Genomic DNA, 15,532 nt, shown 5'->3' with positions numbered 1-15,532 from the left:
TTATCTTAAATAATATCTCACACCAATAATAATAAAGTAAAATCAATAATATAAAACAATTAAAATTTTAATTAACATAACATATTTTTTTTTTGTTAAAATTTATTATGATATAACTTAGGACATTGAATATTTATTCCGTCTCCTTGTAAAATATAACATAAGGGGCTAGCTACTATTCAATTAACTAGGATTTTCCTAAGCTATAATGGATTTCTTAAGTGAAAACATGTAAATAAAACTCTTATTCTTTCAACCATATTAGTTAATAATGTAATATCTATTAAAGTGTAAAGATTTAAGTGAACGAAAATTAAAAATAAATGGTGAATAATGTAATGATAGTGTAAAAAAAATTTATACGATTAGTGTATATATATTTTTTTTTCCTTAGTCAATTGAATTATCATTCAAATTTAATTTATTTTTCATATATTATATTCTTGTCTGACTCTGACTTTAAGTGCAAATATAATGGACTAAAAATTATGGAGCTCCTCCTCCCCAATATAAAAGAGACACAGAAACTAAGTTATGTATGCAATCCTTAGTTGGTAACTCTGATTCATTCTCCACATAACCTCCTTTCATTCTCTCTTTCTCAGATATCAACAACATGTCTCTCTGCAGCACCTTTGTTAACCCAAACCTGCAGTCTCTCCCTCCATACCACAAAACTCTAAGTCCAAATCATGGTTACTTAAAACAGGTACATGAATCAAACCTACACTTTTCTTTTCCAAACAGAGAGGTCTCTGATTGGTGCAAGCTATATACAAATATAAGCTAAAGATATTGATCCTTAAATGAAATAGTGTCAGAAGAGAACACACTTGTGTTTTTCTGTTTAGTTTGGCTTTTGTATGCTCTAACTATTTGAAGAGCAGTACTATCTATTTATTTTGTTATATATAGTTATATACCTACACATAGTTCTCTTATTTACTTTCCTCAGATTTTGTTTTCATAATGGATAAATATTTTTGCTTTTACTTACAAAATACCATGTGTGATTGCATGTGTTAGTTCTGCGTGAGAGCTTCAGGAAGTAACTCTGAAGATGGTGAAAGGACCATTATAAAGAAAGAGAAAGATGGATGGAACATCAAATTCTCAAGCCAGAAACCTGTAACTCCATTGCTGGATACAATCAATGACCCACTTCATATGAAGAATCTATCTATACAGGTAAAACTCATGTTAGTTGACTTTGTATATGACAAGCTATTTTGACAATCAAATAATGACAACTTTAAATTATTCTTAGTTTTTAAATAAGATTTTTATATGTGTATATAGACATATATAAAAGATGAAAAGAAGGAAAGAGATATTAATAATTTGATTTATTGGAAAATAAATTATTAAATTTGGGTAGTTGAAAGTTGAAAGTTGAAAGTTGAAACAACCTTCTTTATACCATTGTTTGATATGCATATATTTTGTCAGGATCTTGAACAACTTGCAGCAGAGCTAAGGGCAGATATAGTACATACAGTATCAAAAATTGGTGGACATCTTAGTTCAAATTTGGGAGTAGTAGAATTATCTGTGGCACTACATCATGTTTTTAACACCCCTGAAGACAAGATTATTTGGGATGTTGGGCATCAGGTCTCTCTCTTTCACCTTTCCCTTAACTCCTCACAAGCTAGATGGATAGCCTATATAAATTAAGAGTGTAAAATATATAGACTGGAAGTATAAAGATTTATACATATGCACTTTATCATCTATAATTTATTTTGACTACTTTTTATAAAAGGTCAACAATAATTAAAAATCAACGATAATAATAAAATAATAGTATATAAAACTCATATAGTATCAATGTATATATATTTTTCTCGTAAATTAAATAATATCACTTTATTTTATTATAAATCAAATCCTCCAATAGGTTAATAACTCTAAATCTTTCCTCGTAAATCATTTATGTGGGATTGTCTTTTCCTCTAGAAACATCATTCCTAGTTTCCCTTCACAATCATATTTTTCTGAATAGAGATCAAATGGAAATTTATAAATAATTATATATCTATCTAAATTCATCAAGCCAATATTGCTTTTGTAACAAAATTTGGATTTTTCCTTTTTTATCATATTCTCTTTATATACGACAAGACTTGAGTGTATTTTCTCATAAAATAAAAATATAACATGTTTTATTAAGTTGTTATACATATTCCGGAAAACTCCAAAAGCAATCATAAAATATCACCAAATTCAATTGTTATATTTTGTGTAAGAGGCTCTAAAAAACTCTCAAACTACAGGCATACCCACACAAGATTCTCACAGGTCGAAGGTCTAGGATGCATACCATTCGAAAAACTTCAGGACTGGCTGGTTTTCCAAAAAGAGACGAGAGCATACATGATGCTTTTGGGGCAGGGCATAGTTCTACAAGTATATCTGCTGGTCTTGGTATGTTATTTTAAACATGAATACTTTTTATGAAACAAATGCAAACATAAAAAGTATAAAGCAACTCATAATACTTTTTGTTCATGGCTACAAAAAAATGGTAGGCATGGCAGTAGCAAGGGATCTATTGGGAAAGAACAACAACGTGATCTCAGTGATTGGAGATGGAGCAATGACAGCAGGGCAAGCATATGAAGCCATGAACAATGCTGGATTCCTTGATGCTAACATGATAATTATACTTAATGATAATAAGCAAGTCTCTTTGCCAACTGCTACACTTGATGGCCCTGCTACTCCAGTTGGAGCACTTAGTAGAAATCTAAGCAAAATTCAAGCAAGCACCAAATTCCGCAAACTTAGAGAAGTTGCAAAAGTAAACCACTCAAACTTTTCTTAAAAGCTAATGGTTTTAGTTCTTATGTCAAATTGCCATATAATGTAGAATTTGACTGAAATTTTACCTATAACAGACAGTCACAAAGCAAATAGGAGGACAAACACACCAAGTTGCAGCGAAGGTAGATGAATATGCAAGAGGTATGATTAGTGGTTCTGGTTCTACATTTTTTGAGGAGCTTGGATTATACTACATTGGACCTGTGGATGGTCACAACATTGAAGACTTGATCCACATTTTTGAAAATGTTAAAGCAATGCCAGCCCCTGGACCAATTTTGATCCATGTTGTGACAGAGAAAGGGAAAGGATACCCCCCAGCAGAAGCAGCTGCTGATAAAATGCATGGTGAGAACACTTTGTTGACTTGTTCTAACATAATTATGAGGATCAATTATTAAGGAGGCTAATACTCTCACAATTTCAGGTGTTGTCAAGTTTGACCCATCATCTGGTCAGCAATTTAAACAAAAATCTTCTACACTTACATACACCCAATACTTTGCTGAATCGTTGATAAAAGAAGCTGAAATGGATAACAAGATAGTAGCTATACATGCAGCAATGGGTGGTGGAACAGGTCTAAATTATTTCCAAAAAAGGTTTCCAGACCGCTGCTTTGATACCGGGATAGCTGAACAACATGCTGTAACATTTGCAGCTGGTTTAGCGGCAGAAGGCCTCAAGCCATTTTGTGCAATCTATTCATCATTCCTTCAACGTGGGTATGATCAGGTGAGCCAATAACACTAGACAACAAATAGCAAAGAGCCAAAGACTTATTTTATTTTTGCATGTCAACTCAAATATCAATAACATCATATATTAATTGTTTATATTGGTTATAAAGGTGGTCCATGATGTAGATCTTCAGAAACTACCTGTCAGATTTGCCATGGATAGAGCTGGTTTGGTAGGTGCAGATGGACCAACACACTGTGGAGCATTTGACATTGCATACATGGCTTGTTTACCCAACATGGTGGTTATGGCTCCATCAGATGAAACTGAACTGATGCACATGGTTGCAACAGCAGCATCCATAGATGACAGACCAAGTTGCTTTAGATTTCCAAGGGGCAATGGAATTGGGTCCATTTTGCCTCTCAATAACAAAGGAACCCCACTTGAGGTTAGTATAAGTAATTAATAGACATTTTCTATACATAATACTTGTTAAATTGTGATCAAATTGTAATTTTTTTGCTATGTAGATAGGAAAGGGAAGAATTTTGATAGAAGGCAACAGAGTTGCTATTTTGGGATATGGTTCCATGGTTCAACAATGCCTACAAGCTGCACAAATGCTCAAAACACTAGACATTTCTGTGACAGTTGCTGATGCAAGATTTTGTAAGCCTTTAGATACTGATCTCATTAAGCTATTAGCTAAGGATCATGAATTTCTCATCACAGTGGAAGAGGGTTCTATTGGAGGTTTTGGATCACATGTTTCACAGTACCTAAGCATATCTGGTATCTTGGATAGCCCTCTCAAGGTAAACATTCCTTTATGTAGATTAGTTCATTATTTCAATGATTTCATTTTGACTACCAACCATTCTAGATTGCCCATATTTTTCGAGTTCTAATTCTCTTTTGATATTTTCATGCAGTGGAGAGCAATGATGCTTCCTGATAGATACATTGAACATGGATCACCACAAGATCAAGCTGAAGAAGCTGGACTTTCATCAAAACATATTGCTGCAACAATCTTGTCTCTTCTTGAAAGGCCAAAAGAAGCTCTTTTGTTCAAGTAAAAGTACCAAAGGCTATGAATCATGATGAAAGTACCAAAGGATATATTAGCTTTATAGTTGAGTATAAGTTGTTAATAGGTATCTTGTTAAAATCATATAATAAAATAAGACACAATGATTTTAGTCGAGACTTGTAAAGGAATCATTGTCATAGAATTAAAAAAACTCACCCAATCACATATGCTATCTTTATGTCAGTCATTCCCGTTATAAATTCATTAATGACTAACCTTAATCTTTTCTCAATACTCCTAAAATTTTTAGTATAACAAAAGGTATCCTTAACCCCGTAAATAATAAACTAATTTATTTTAAAGTGAGTGGTTTTCTCTCATTCTTATTTCTAGTGAAACCTAGAAAGACTAGCTTCTAGATTGAAGGAACTACAACATATTAGTTATTTATATATTAAAATTCATAATTGACTACTGATCAAAAAAATCATAATAGACTTATGTTTAATTTATCGAATATAATATTGTATTTTTGTATTCCATCATGATTTAATCATTATCTATATACTTGAGGTGTGACTAATTTTAATGTAACGAAACCCGAGCCAGACATCAAAACTAGAAATTATGTGTTACCATTCAAAACTAGAAATTACAATAGTATATTATTCAAAACTAACATACTATTTTTTATTATGTAGCGGTACACAGCTGTCTACATGTGACAGTGGATAGAGAAAGGAAAAGGTAAAAAACATTGGCATGATATGCTAGCAACAATCAAAACAAAGAAACCATTTGATTTGATAGCATACTATTTTTTATTATTTAGTGGTGCACATCTCCTAGTTTTAGGGTTTGATAGTGAAGAAGTGATACTTCAAAACTAGCATATTGTTTCTCATAAGATGGGAATGAATGTGAAAATAATGAGAATAACAACGAATTAAAGTTAATGGTACACAACACCTATGTCTTGACTATCACATTTGTGAATACTCAATTTTGTCCGGCCCAAACTATATTTTTTTTAAAATTATAAACAAATAAAAAATGTTTTCTTAAGCTTAATAACCTAACACATAAAATTTCAATTTGAATTTCAAAAAGAAGTTTAATTGAATTCCCTCACAAAATTGTTTCAAACAATAAAAAAAGGGAACTTTGAAAATAGTATTTAATGGATAAACAATAACTTCATGATGACTTATATTTTATACATTTTCGTTTTTTATTTAAAGGAAAATTTAAAAATAGTTTTTAAGTGACTTAATGGCCACTTATTAGCTAGAATCAATTCTTTAAAAAATATTTACAATTACATATTTCTTTAATTCTCATGCATATGGTAAGAATAGGAATAAAAAAAATTTGTTACGACCCTACAAAAATAAAAATGTTTTTATAAGGTTTGTATGAAAATTAAATCCAAATCTAGTTTTTTTTAGAGTAAAAGTTATTATTCCTACACTAACGTAGGTTAAAACAATTTGAGATTTTCTAAGAAAAATTGGTTGGACATTTTAATTAAAAAAATACATTTTAAGGATCCTAAAATATAAAAATATATATTATAAATTCATTTTGTAATTATTGATTCCTTTGAATTTTCAAATATTGTATCATAATGATGAACTTCAAAATTTTGAAATTCTTTTTAATAGTAAAAATCGGGTTTCCTTTTTTATCTCCTTTGAACTAATTAGAAGATTGCATTTGATTAAACCTGTGCTAAAATTCCTAGCCTATAAAAAGAGAAAATCACCCCATTTTTCTTGCCTAACAAATCACACTCCATTAAAAAATCATTCATTCTTAACAAAATCCTCCATCAATTATCCATTCTAAAAGATCTTTCACACATCATCTATTTTCAAAAACCCTCCACCCACAATCCCAAAAAAACTCTCATATGCAACGAATTCATATCATCCATAATAGTCCCAAAATCTCTCACACACAACCACCCATTAACTCACTCATCAATTTCTCATTCATCCCATAATCCTCAATCATTTTCTCAATAAAAAATATACTCATCAATCATTTTCTTCCCCAAACATCATCTTCCACACAGAATCATCAAAAAACAATCATCTTCAACCAAAAAACAATAATCTAACCAAGATCTCCCGTATACAAAAATAAGAAGAAAAAACACAAAGAAACTAAGGAGAAAGTATAATTGCGTTAGAATACATGGTAAAGAAACTTCAGTTACATATTAAAGTCATGTCTCTGAGTTTGTTTTTTCACACAAACTTCATACTTGTATGCTCGGCATTGATTAACCTTTTTTGCACCACTTTTCCTCAGAATTGCAATATTCCATTGTTGTTGGAATCACTATGAGAGGTATGTCATTTTCATTACTTTCTTTTATAGTAGTTTTATTTTTGTTATCAATAATTGCATTAGTAATAATAATTATCATGATTGTAACATATAACTATAACTACATCAAAAAATAAATGTATAAACAATACACTCTTTGCATATACACTGCAACATTTTTTTTAATAAATATTTAATTTTGAAGCAAAATAAGTAATTAATAATTAGTTTCTCACCATATATCAATTGAAAACTCATTCAATAATATAAAAAAAAAAGATCTATGAGTCAATAAAAAATGAAATCACATTACCACAATTTTAAGATATGAGATGCGGTATCGGATGTAAGGGTTATGTTTCACTCATATTAAAAAAACAGGTTATAAATAAAATAAAATAAAATAAAATAAAAATAGAATTTCTTAACCAAGTTTTAATTTGAGATGTGGTATCGGACATAAGGGTTATGCTTCACTCATTTTAAAAAATAATAATTTAAACGTTACTTGTTTTAAGAAATAAAATCAAGCCCACCAACAAAAATTTTCTACCCAAAGAACTAGGTAGTCTTGATTCCCAAAAAAGGATACATAAGACCAAGATCACTCTTGTCAGACATAATAATAAAATAAAGTTTTTTTTTTTTGGTAAAAATATAATAATAACACAATTAATAATCCATGCAATATAGTATGGTACAGTTCAAACGGGCAACTAGGGTGTTAATACATTCCCTAGTGTGTAATCGACTCCCGAACTTGGATATCAAAGTCCAAGGCCCAATGCGATTGGGCCAAAAGATTTTTCTACATTTTTTACTGAAAAAATGTAGTGGCGACTCTAATGAGATCGTGCAGCCGAAAATCGGGATGCGACAATATTGTTTTACAATTTTTATTCATTAGGAAGTGAAACCAGGAAAAATGAAGGCAAAAAGCCAGAAACCTATAAAAGTGAGAAACTATACTGCAATAGTGACGACGAGGAGGCTTCCTACGGCGACGGTGATTCTCCTATATAGGTATTCACCACTTCATGTTTTTCTTCCTACTCAACATGTGTGACTTCTCATATCTCTTCTTCTCCTTTGTGCCTATTTCTACTTTATTCTTTCTTGAAAATAAAGAATACCTGACCTATAAATAATCTTTTGTTGCATTGCTGAATTTTCATGCAATTTTGCAATCATTTGTTGGCCAACAGGATGAGTAGCATAGAATTGTTGGAATTGGTTGAACAATGGAAAAAATGGTGAACTTACACTAGCACAAATGGATGTAGTATAATCTTCAGGAATGCGAGATAAGGCATGAGCAACAACATTCTCCTTCTCAGGTTTGTAATGAATTTCAAAACTGTAGCCAATAAGCTTAGTTAACCATTTTTGTTTTTCTGGAGTTTGAATAGTTTGGGTCAGTAAATTCTTTAGGCTTTTATGATCAGTATAAATATGAAATGTGTTGCGTAATAAATACTGACACCATTTTTTTATTGCTTCTATGACATCAAATAATTCCCTCACATAAGTAGAAGAGGAACATAACCGATGACACATATTCCTGCTGAAGAAAGCAAGAGGGTGACCCTGTTGAGAAAGCACAACTCCTATTGCCACGCCAGATGCATTAGTAGTAACCTCAAAAGGCATGGAAAAATCAGGTAATACTAAAAATGGTAAATTAGTCATAGTATTTTCTAGTTGGGCGAATGCTACCTCTTCTTTAGAAGTCCAAATTAGTGTTGGAGCTTTAAGTAAATCAGTCAATGGGCTAGCAATAGTAGCATAATGTTGCACAAATCTTCGATAAAAACTTGTCATCCCAAGGAATGCATGTAGATTTATGAGGGATTTGGGAATAGGCCATGCCAAAATGTCTTTAACTTTTGTAGAATCTGCTTGCACACCCTTTCCTGAAATAATATGTCATAGATAATCCAGTGAAGTAACTCCAAAATTACACTTAGAGAGTTTGGCATAAAATTTGTGTTCAAGCAGCCAGTGTAAAACTTGTTCTAAGTGGAATAAATGAGTAGACCAAGAAGGACGGTAAATAAGAATATCATCAAAGAAAACTAATGCATATTTACATAGGAATGGTCTCTATAAGTCATTCATGACACCCTGAAAAGTGGAAAGGGCATTAGTAAGGCCAAAAGGCATCACCAAAAACTCATAATGCCCATCAAAGGTCCTAAAACCAGTTTTGGGAATGTCTTCTTGTGCCAACCGAATTTGATGATAACATGACCATCAATCAATCTTTGAAAATAATTGTGCACCATTTAGTTCATATAACAACTCATCAACTGTTGGAATGAGAAAACGATCCCGAATAGTGATAGCATTAAGTGCCCGATAATCCACACAAAATTGTCATGGTCCATCCTTTTTCTTGACCAAAAGAACCAGAGAAGAATAGGGGTTGGTACTTGGACGAATGATGCCTTCTTTGGGCATTTCAGCAATCATTGAAGTCATGGCTTCCTTTCGATAATGAGGATAGCGGTAAGGTTTAATGTTAACAGGATTGGAGTCTATTTGTAAGTGAATATGGTGGTCATAGAGTCGGTTTGGAGGTAAACCATGGGGAATGGAAATAATGTGAGAGTAACAGTGGAGTAAATGGGCAAGATCATGGTGTAATGAATTAATGTTGGGGGAATCAATGGAAGGCAAAGAAGAATTTAATGGTATAGGAGATTCATATGTTTGAGGTGCAGTAGGGAGCATGGAAATGGAGTGTAGGGTATCAATAGAATCAGTGTGTATTATGCAATTTAATTGAGGAAAAGTGGCTAGAAACAATGATGGGAAAACCATACCAGTAAGTGTAATGAGTTTTCCATTATAGTAAAAGCGCATAGAAGGAATTGTATAGTCTGACACAAATGGTCCCAATGTTTGTAACCATTGTACACCAAGAACTATGCCAGCCCCTTGTATGGGTAGAAGATAGAGCGATACTTGGAAAGTATATTCCACAACTATGAGTGGAACATTTAAACATATGCCAACATAATGTAAATGATCACCATTGTCGACCATAACAATAAAAGAAGGTAGTGGTTGAATGGGTAATTGCAAGAAGTCAACCACTCTAGGTTGAATGATGTTATATGAACTCCTTGTGTCAACCAATACTGAAACAAAGTGCCCTTGGATGCGAGCATAAAACCTGAGGGTCCTTGGTGATGGCTGTCCAGAAACTGCTTGTAAAGATAGATGAAATTGTTTAGGTTTGTGTTCGGTTTGTGTAGTGTGAGAATTGATGAGGAATGACGATGGTAAAGGGGTGGTGTATCAGTAAAACAGAAGAGATCATCAGTAGAAGATTCAACAATAGGTTTTGGTGGTTCCTCAGGAGCAAGCAACAACAAAAGTTGTCGTTTCTTGCAATGGTGGCCATGATGGTATTTCTCATCACAATTGAAACATAACCCTTTGGCTCTACGGTCATCCATCTCAGTTCGGTTCAGTAAAAGAATTGGATGTGTAAGTTTGGTGTGGGAAGGTGGTGTAGTTAAGACCAATGGTGGTTGGGTTGCATTTGGTAATAAGATGTGAGGTATGTGGTGGTGGTGGTGGTGTGGGAAGGTGGTGTAGTTAAGACCAATGGTGGTTGGGTTGCATTTGGTAATGAGATGCGAGGTATGTGGTGGTGGTGGTGGTGTGGGAAGGATAGGTGGTACGATTCGAGAATGATTTGGGCAAGGAGCATATGCTAAGGTTGTGTGGGAGGCTGATAATTTGGTTTCCACCAACTTTGCTAAACCAATGGCTTCAGAAATAGAATTAGGATGCAAAATGGCTAATTCATTATGTATGTCAGGCTGCAAACCAGAAATAAAGCAATCCAATATTGAATGAGGAGGCAAGCCAATGACACGGTTATACAAACGCTCAAAATCACGTTGATAAGCAGAAACTGATGTGGTCTGTTGCGACTTGAATAATGTGATAAGTGCAAAAAGTATACACTTTTCACCATCATTTTATGGCACTTATCCTATGCAAATTATAGAAAACCAACTTAAATTAACATTTTTTAGGTGAATTTTGCATGATTGAATAAATTAGTTCTTTATTAATTCTTGTCCAAGTTTTCTTTGAGTTTTGTAGGAAATTGAATATTAAAGAATATATTCAAAGGTGGACAAGAATTCAAGCCAAAATTCAAGACAAAAGCTCAAAATGAATTGCCAAAAAGTAATCAAGTTAAAGCATGGCATGCTATGTGCTTAATTTGGTTACTTAGCCTTGAAGAAAGGTAGCTTACTTCGTCTTGAAGAAACCTAAGTTAAGGTAGGCCAAGCAACTTGCAAAAATCAAATGCTTACCTTAACTTAAAGAAAACAGCCCAAAAGTGCCAAGTCAAAAGTGTCAAACAACCAACAAAAATCAAGTAACAAACCAAAGAAAAAAAGGTTGCTTCACCATGAAGAAATCAAGCACAAAGCTGTCCAGCCAAGCACCAAGCACTAGGCCATGTCAGGCAAGCACCATGCCAGGTCAGCTAAGCACCAGGTTAGGCTAGACCAGTCAAGCACCAAGCACAAGGCCACGTCAGGCAAGCACCAAGCCAGGTCAACTAAGCACCAGACTAGAACAACTAAGCACCATGCCAGGACAGCCAAATCCACGCTCGGCTGGGACTAGGTCAGCTGAGCTGCTCAAGCAGGAAGTTGAGCGTGGCACCAGGTGAGGTGAGCGCCTGGCCCACCAGAAAAATGATTGTTAGGTAAACTCATGGAACATCCTACTTTTTCTTTGCTTGAAGGCCAAGAACATGACCTCATGGATGATATAAGGCTATGACAAGAAGGAGGAGGTGTCATCATGCATGTAATCTAGCCCACCATATGGGTCAAGTATGGGCCAATGGTCAGCAGCTTAGCTGCCAAACAGGGCAGCTGAGCGCCCAGCACCTTGGCCTATATAAAGCCATGAAATTCTCAATTCTAAGACATTGTATATTCTTTCTAAATTTTTCCTAGTTATTCCTATTATTTCCTCCATATTTTCCTTTCATTTTAGGTAATTTTTAGGCTAGTTTTAGAGTAGTTTTTCATATAATTCAAGATGAGAGAGGAGAAGGCAAATGAGATGCAAAAATCAATTTTTTAATCTCATTTGGAATTCAAAGCATCCAATCCTTGGATGGAAGGCTCATGCTCCTAACAATTTCATTCAAATGTTGGTTATGTATTTTTACTTCTTCTTTTATTCTAAATTTGAATTTTAATCATTCAAGTTGATACTTTGATTAATTTTATTTGTTTGAGAAATTCTTAATGCTCTTTTTAGTTTGATCACCTAAAAACTGATTACAAGTTATAAAAATTATTTGTCTCAAACACTTAACAAATAAACTAAGAAGTAGTTGTACTACTTAGTTTATTTGCCAAGTTAAGTATATTTTTCTTAAGATTTTATATTCATTACTACTTCAATATTAGAGTAGCCAAGATTAGGGTGTGACAACCTAGTCTCCTTGTGGACATAGTATTGTTTAGTAGTGAATATAAGTGATCATCATTCTACCATTTTAGGACATACACTAAAAGGAGGATTTTAGAACTTGGTGTTTGGAGTTAATCAAAGTAAAACATAAGAACTTGTCTAAGTAGTTCAAATTCATAAGAAGTTGAGAAATACTTTCTTCATTCAAAATGATATTGTCTCCTCAAGAATTTGTTAATATTTAGTTTATATTTCTTGTTAAATGTTTATATCAAAATCAAATCAAAACCAAAATATGTTTACTCATTATTTGTGCATTGACATATTCATATGATTCATTCTATTAGGCAATTCTCCTTGTGGTTCGACATAACCCTATACTATACTACAATTGAATCTTGAAAGATGTGTAAATTGTAAAATAGTAAAGTGTTATCAATAAATTTATTTGTTGAAAACGCCTTTTAATATACAAAAGTGATGAAGCTAACTTACTAACTTTTATTTATTGTTATTTACATTCCACCATTTATTTGTTCTTTAATACAAACCTTCCTTAAGAAAGAAGTTTGGTTTGTTAATAAAAGAAACCCGAAAGAGAGTAAATAAATAAAGGTCACTTAAATTTATTATTCTTTTGTTCTTTATTTATTTATTTGTTTCTAACAACTAACTATTCATCACTTTTGTACATTAGAATATCATTAAACCGTTTATTCCACAAAACCGAGATGGTATTCAAAGGTACTTAATAATTATGTAATAGGGGATTGCTTCGATACCATTGTACCGATGTTAGAATTTATTCTAATAAAGCCGAGATGGGGCAAAGAAGGAATAACTTATTCACATGATTATTAAAAGTAAGTTGTAACTGGAATATTCTTGAAACCATTATACTGGCGTTGGAATTTATTTCAACAAAGCCGAGATGACGAACAAAGAATAAAACAGAGTTCACTTACTTAATCGAATAAAAAGAAAACACACCGAATTAAGAGAATTTCCGCTTTCAACAAATTGGCACTACTGCCAGGACGATTTGTTGAGAGAGGAAAGCCAACTCTTCCCCCAAGAAAAACCCTTTCAGCATATTGCTTGTTGATGATTTTCATATGCAGATGGACCAAATCTAAGTTCTAAAGAAGGCACAAATTCCTCCCAAGTTGTAATCAAATGGTTGTTATGCATCCATTGGTACCAACCAAGTGCATCTCCTATCATATAGCAAAAAAATTTGGTGAGACGGCTTGGAGGAGTGATGGAATAATGATCGAAATATTGGTTGACTTGGAAGATCCATTCCATAAGATTAGATCCATCAAAGGGTTGGAGGGTAAATTTAGGGGGTTTAATGGGATTGACAGTGGTTGGTGATGGGGGAGGAGAAGAGGATTCTGGTTTAACTTGTAAATTCTGGAAGTTCTGTAAATATGATTCATGGTGAATGTCTTGGTGAGTTTTAAATTCATGGAATGTGCAATTGAGTTCTGTAGTTGTTGTAAATCTTGTGAACGTGTGTTCATGGTGTCAGTAATGAAAGCACCAATGATAAAATGTTGTTGTTGGTATTGATATTTATTCCAGTTTGAGAAGGAATAGGTCTCCTAAGAAAGAGAAGGAAGATTAGAATTTTTCTGAATAATAGCTTACTGATTCATTCAAGGTTCGCAATTTAAATACTCATTACAAAGTAACTACCTTCCTAATATTCAGGAGAAGAGGACAGTTTCCTGATGAGCAATATATTACACACTATTCATAACATTAATTTAGCATGATTGATGATTTTTGGTGCCTAATCGACTTTGTTTCACATGGTTTAGTGTTTTAGACTTTATTGGACTAATATTCCTAAAATGAGTTAATTTGTGATTATTTGGTCTCATTAAATCTATTACCATTTTCATATCACATTTGACACTAATGGCATTTTGGGCATTATGGAAGTCGAGGATATGTGTTGAAGTGAAGATTGTATTTTTATTTTAGGAGTTGTTTTTATTGTAATTTAGCATTGGGCCCATTGTTTAGGCCCAATTCGATTTTATGTGTGTTGGAGGGGTTAAATTCGGGTTCCCCACTCCAAACACACACACTTCATTTTTTCCCTCATTTTTTGAAATACACTACATTTCCGTTTTCCATCTTTTTGCTTTGCTAGGGTTTCACTTCTTCTTCATTTTTTCATTTTCGGATAGTTCTTCCATTGCCATGGAAGGCTAAATTTCTAGACTAAGTTCTTTCGGTGATGTATCACAACTCTTGAGGTTTTGTTATTAATGCATTTTCGGTTTCTTTACTGTTGATTTCTTCTATCTTATTTCTGAATATGGTTTGCTTAATCTCATTACTTAGAAACTGGTTGATTGAATTTATCTTCAGTTAGTTGATTTACTCTCTCTAGGGCATGAATGCTTAGTTCGTGTGAATTTGTTAATCATTTCATGCTTATACTGATTTCGCCTAGTTAGAGATTTAGGTTCTGGAACTTTGAATTGATTATCGCGTAGTTAATTGATTCTCAACAAATTCGGAAGTTAATGGTTGGAATCTGAAAATAACCTTTTGAAACCGAGGATTGAGTTGTGAACAAACGAACCAAAGGGATTTAGCCGTGTTATTACATTGCTTAACTACTATTTCTGAATTTGATTTATGTTCATACTATCCAACAACAAAAATAACAAAAACCTCCTTCCTTGTGTGTGAGTATTAGGTGTTTGAAGCTTTGCTTGAAAGATAATCCTTGGAAAACGACCTAGAAGTCACTTCCTAGTACTGCAGTTTTAATTGTGATATTATTTGTATCGGGTACGACCTCGATCCTTCCCTCAACCCATTTTATTAATTGCATAATATATAACTGCATAATAGAAACTGACTATTACATTTAATTAAAATTATTTAACATAATTCTGGTGATATGTAGGAGCATTGATAATTCGCTTTGGTCTGGAGGTGCAGAGGGTCCATTGTCTTCTACCAAAGTTCTATTTGTATTAGTCACTTGATATGTGGTTCTCTTGCATACTATATTGGGTACATACTATTATACCCTATCAAATAGTGATACTTTATACTCAATAGGATTTCTATAACTTCCCACGTAACCATTTCTGTGCTACCAGTGAGCCATGTGAATGGACCCTCTTTGAAGTTAAGTCGACTAGCCTGTTTCCAGAGGTGCAG

At 33.1% G+C, this 15,532-nt stretch overlaps 1 protein-coding gene across 1 annotated transcript; it reads left to right on the top strand.

Moving 5' to 3' along the window:
- On the top strand, window positions 521-4,601 carry LOC109333070 (probable 1-deoxy-D-xylulose-5-phosphate synthase 2, chloroplastic). The gene is made up of 10 exons (XM_019568328.1): window positions 521-709; window positions 1,027-1,188; window positions 1,450-1,614; window positions 2,277-2,427; window positions 2,532-2,803; window positions 2,901-3,174; window positions 3,254-3,561; window positions 3,677-3,958; window positions 4,041-4,325; window positions 4,443-4,601. The coding sequence occupies exons 1-10, from the start codon at window positions 617-619 to the stop codon at window positions 4,587-4,589; spliced, it is 2,139 nt and encodes a 712-aa protein (XP_019423873.1). The 5' UTR covers window positions 521-616; the 3' UTR covers window positions 4,590-4,601.

Source organism: Lupinus angustifolius, chromosome LG18, assembly GCF_001865875.1.
Source record: "Lupinus angustifolius cultivar Tanjil chromosome LG18, LupAngTanjil_v1.0, whole genome shotgun sequence".
NCBI classification, from domain to species: Eukaryota; Viridiplantae; Streptophyta; class Magnoliopsida; order Fabales; family Fabaceae; genus Lupinus; species Lupinus angustifolius.
This window is presented reverse-complemented; position numbering and strand designations above follow the sequence as displayed.

Coding starts and splice junctions, on each gene's coding strand:
- LOC109333070 (XM_019568328.1), top strand. CDS start 617: ATGTCTCTCTGCAGCACCTTTGTTAACCCAAACCTGCAGTCTCTCCCT. Junction 2,804..2,900: donor AACTTAGAGAAGTTGCAAAA/GTAAACCACTCA, acceptor TACCTATAACAG/ACAGTCACAAAGCAAATAGG. Junction 4,326..4,442: donor TCTTGGATAGCCCTCTCAAG/GTAAACATTCCT, acceptor ATTTTCATGCAG/TGGAGAGCAATGATGCTTCC.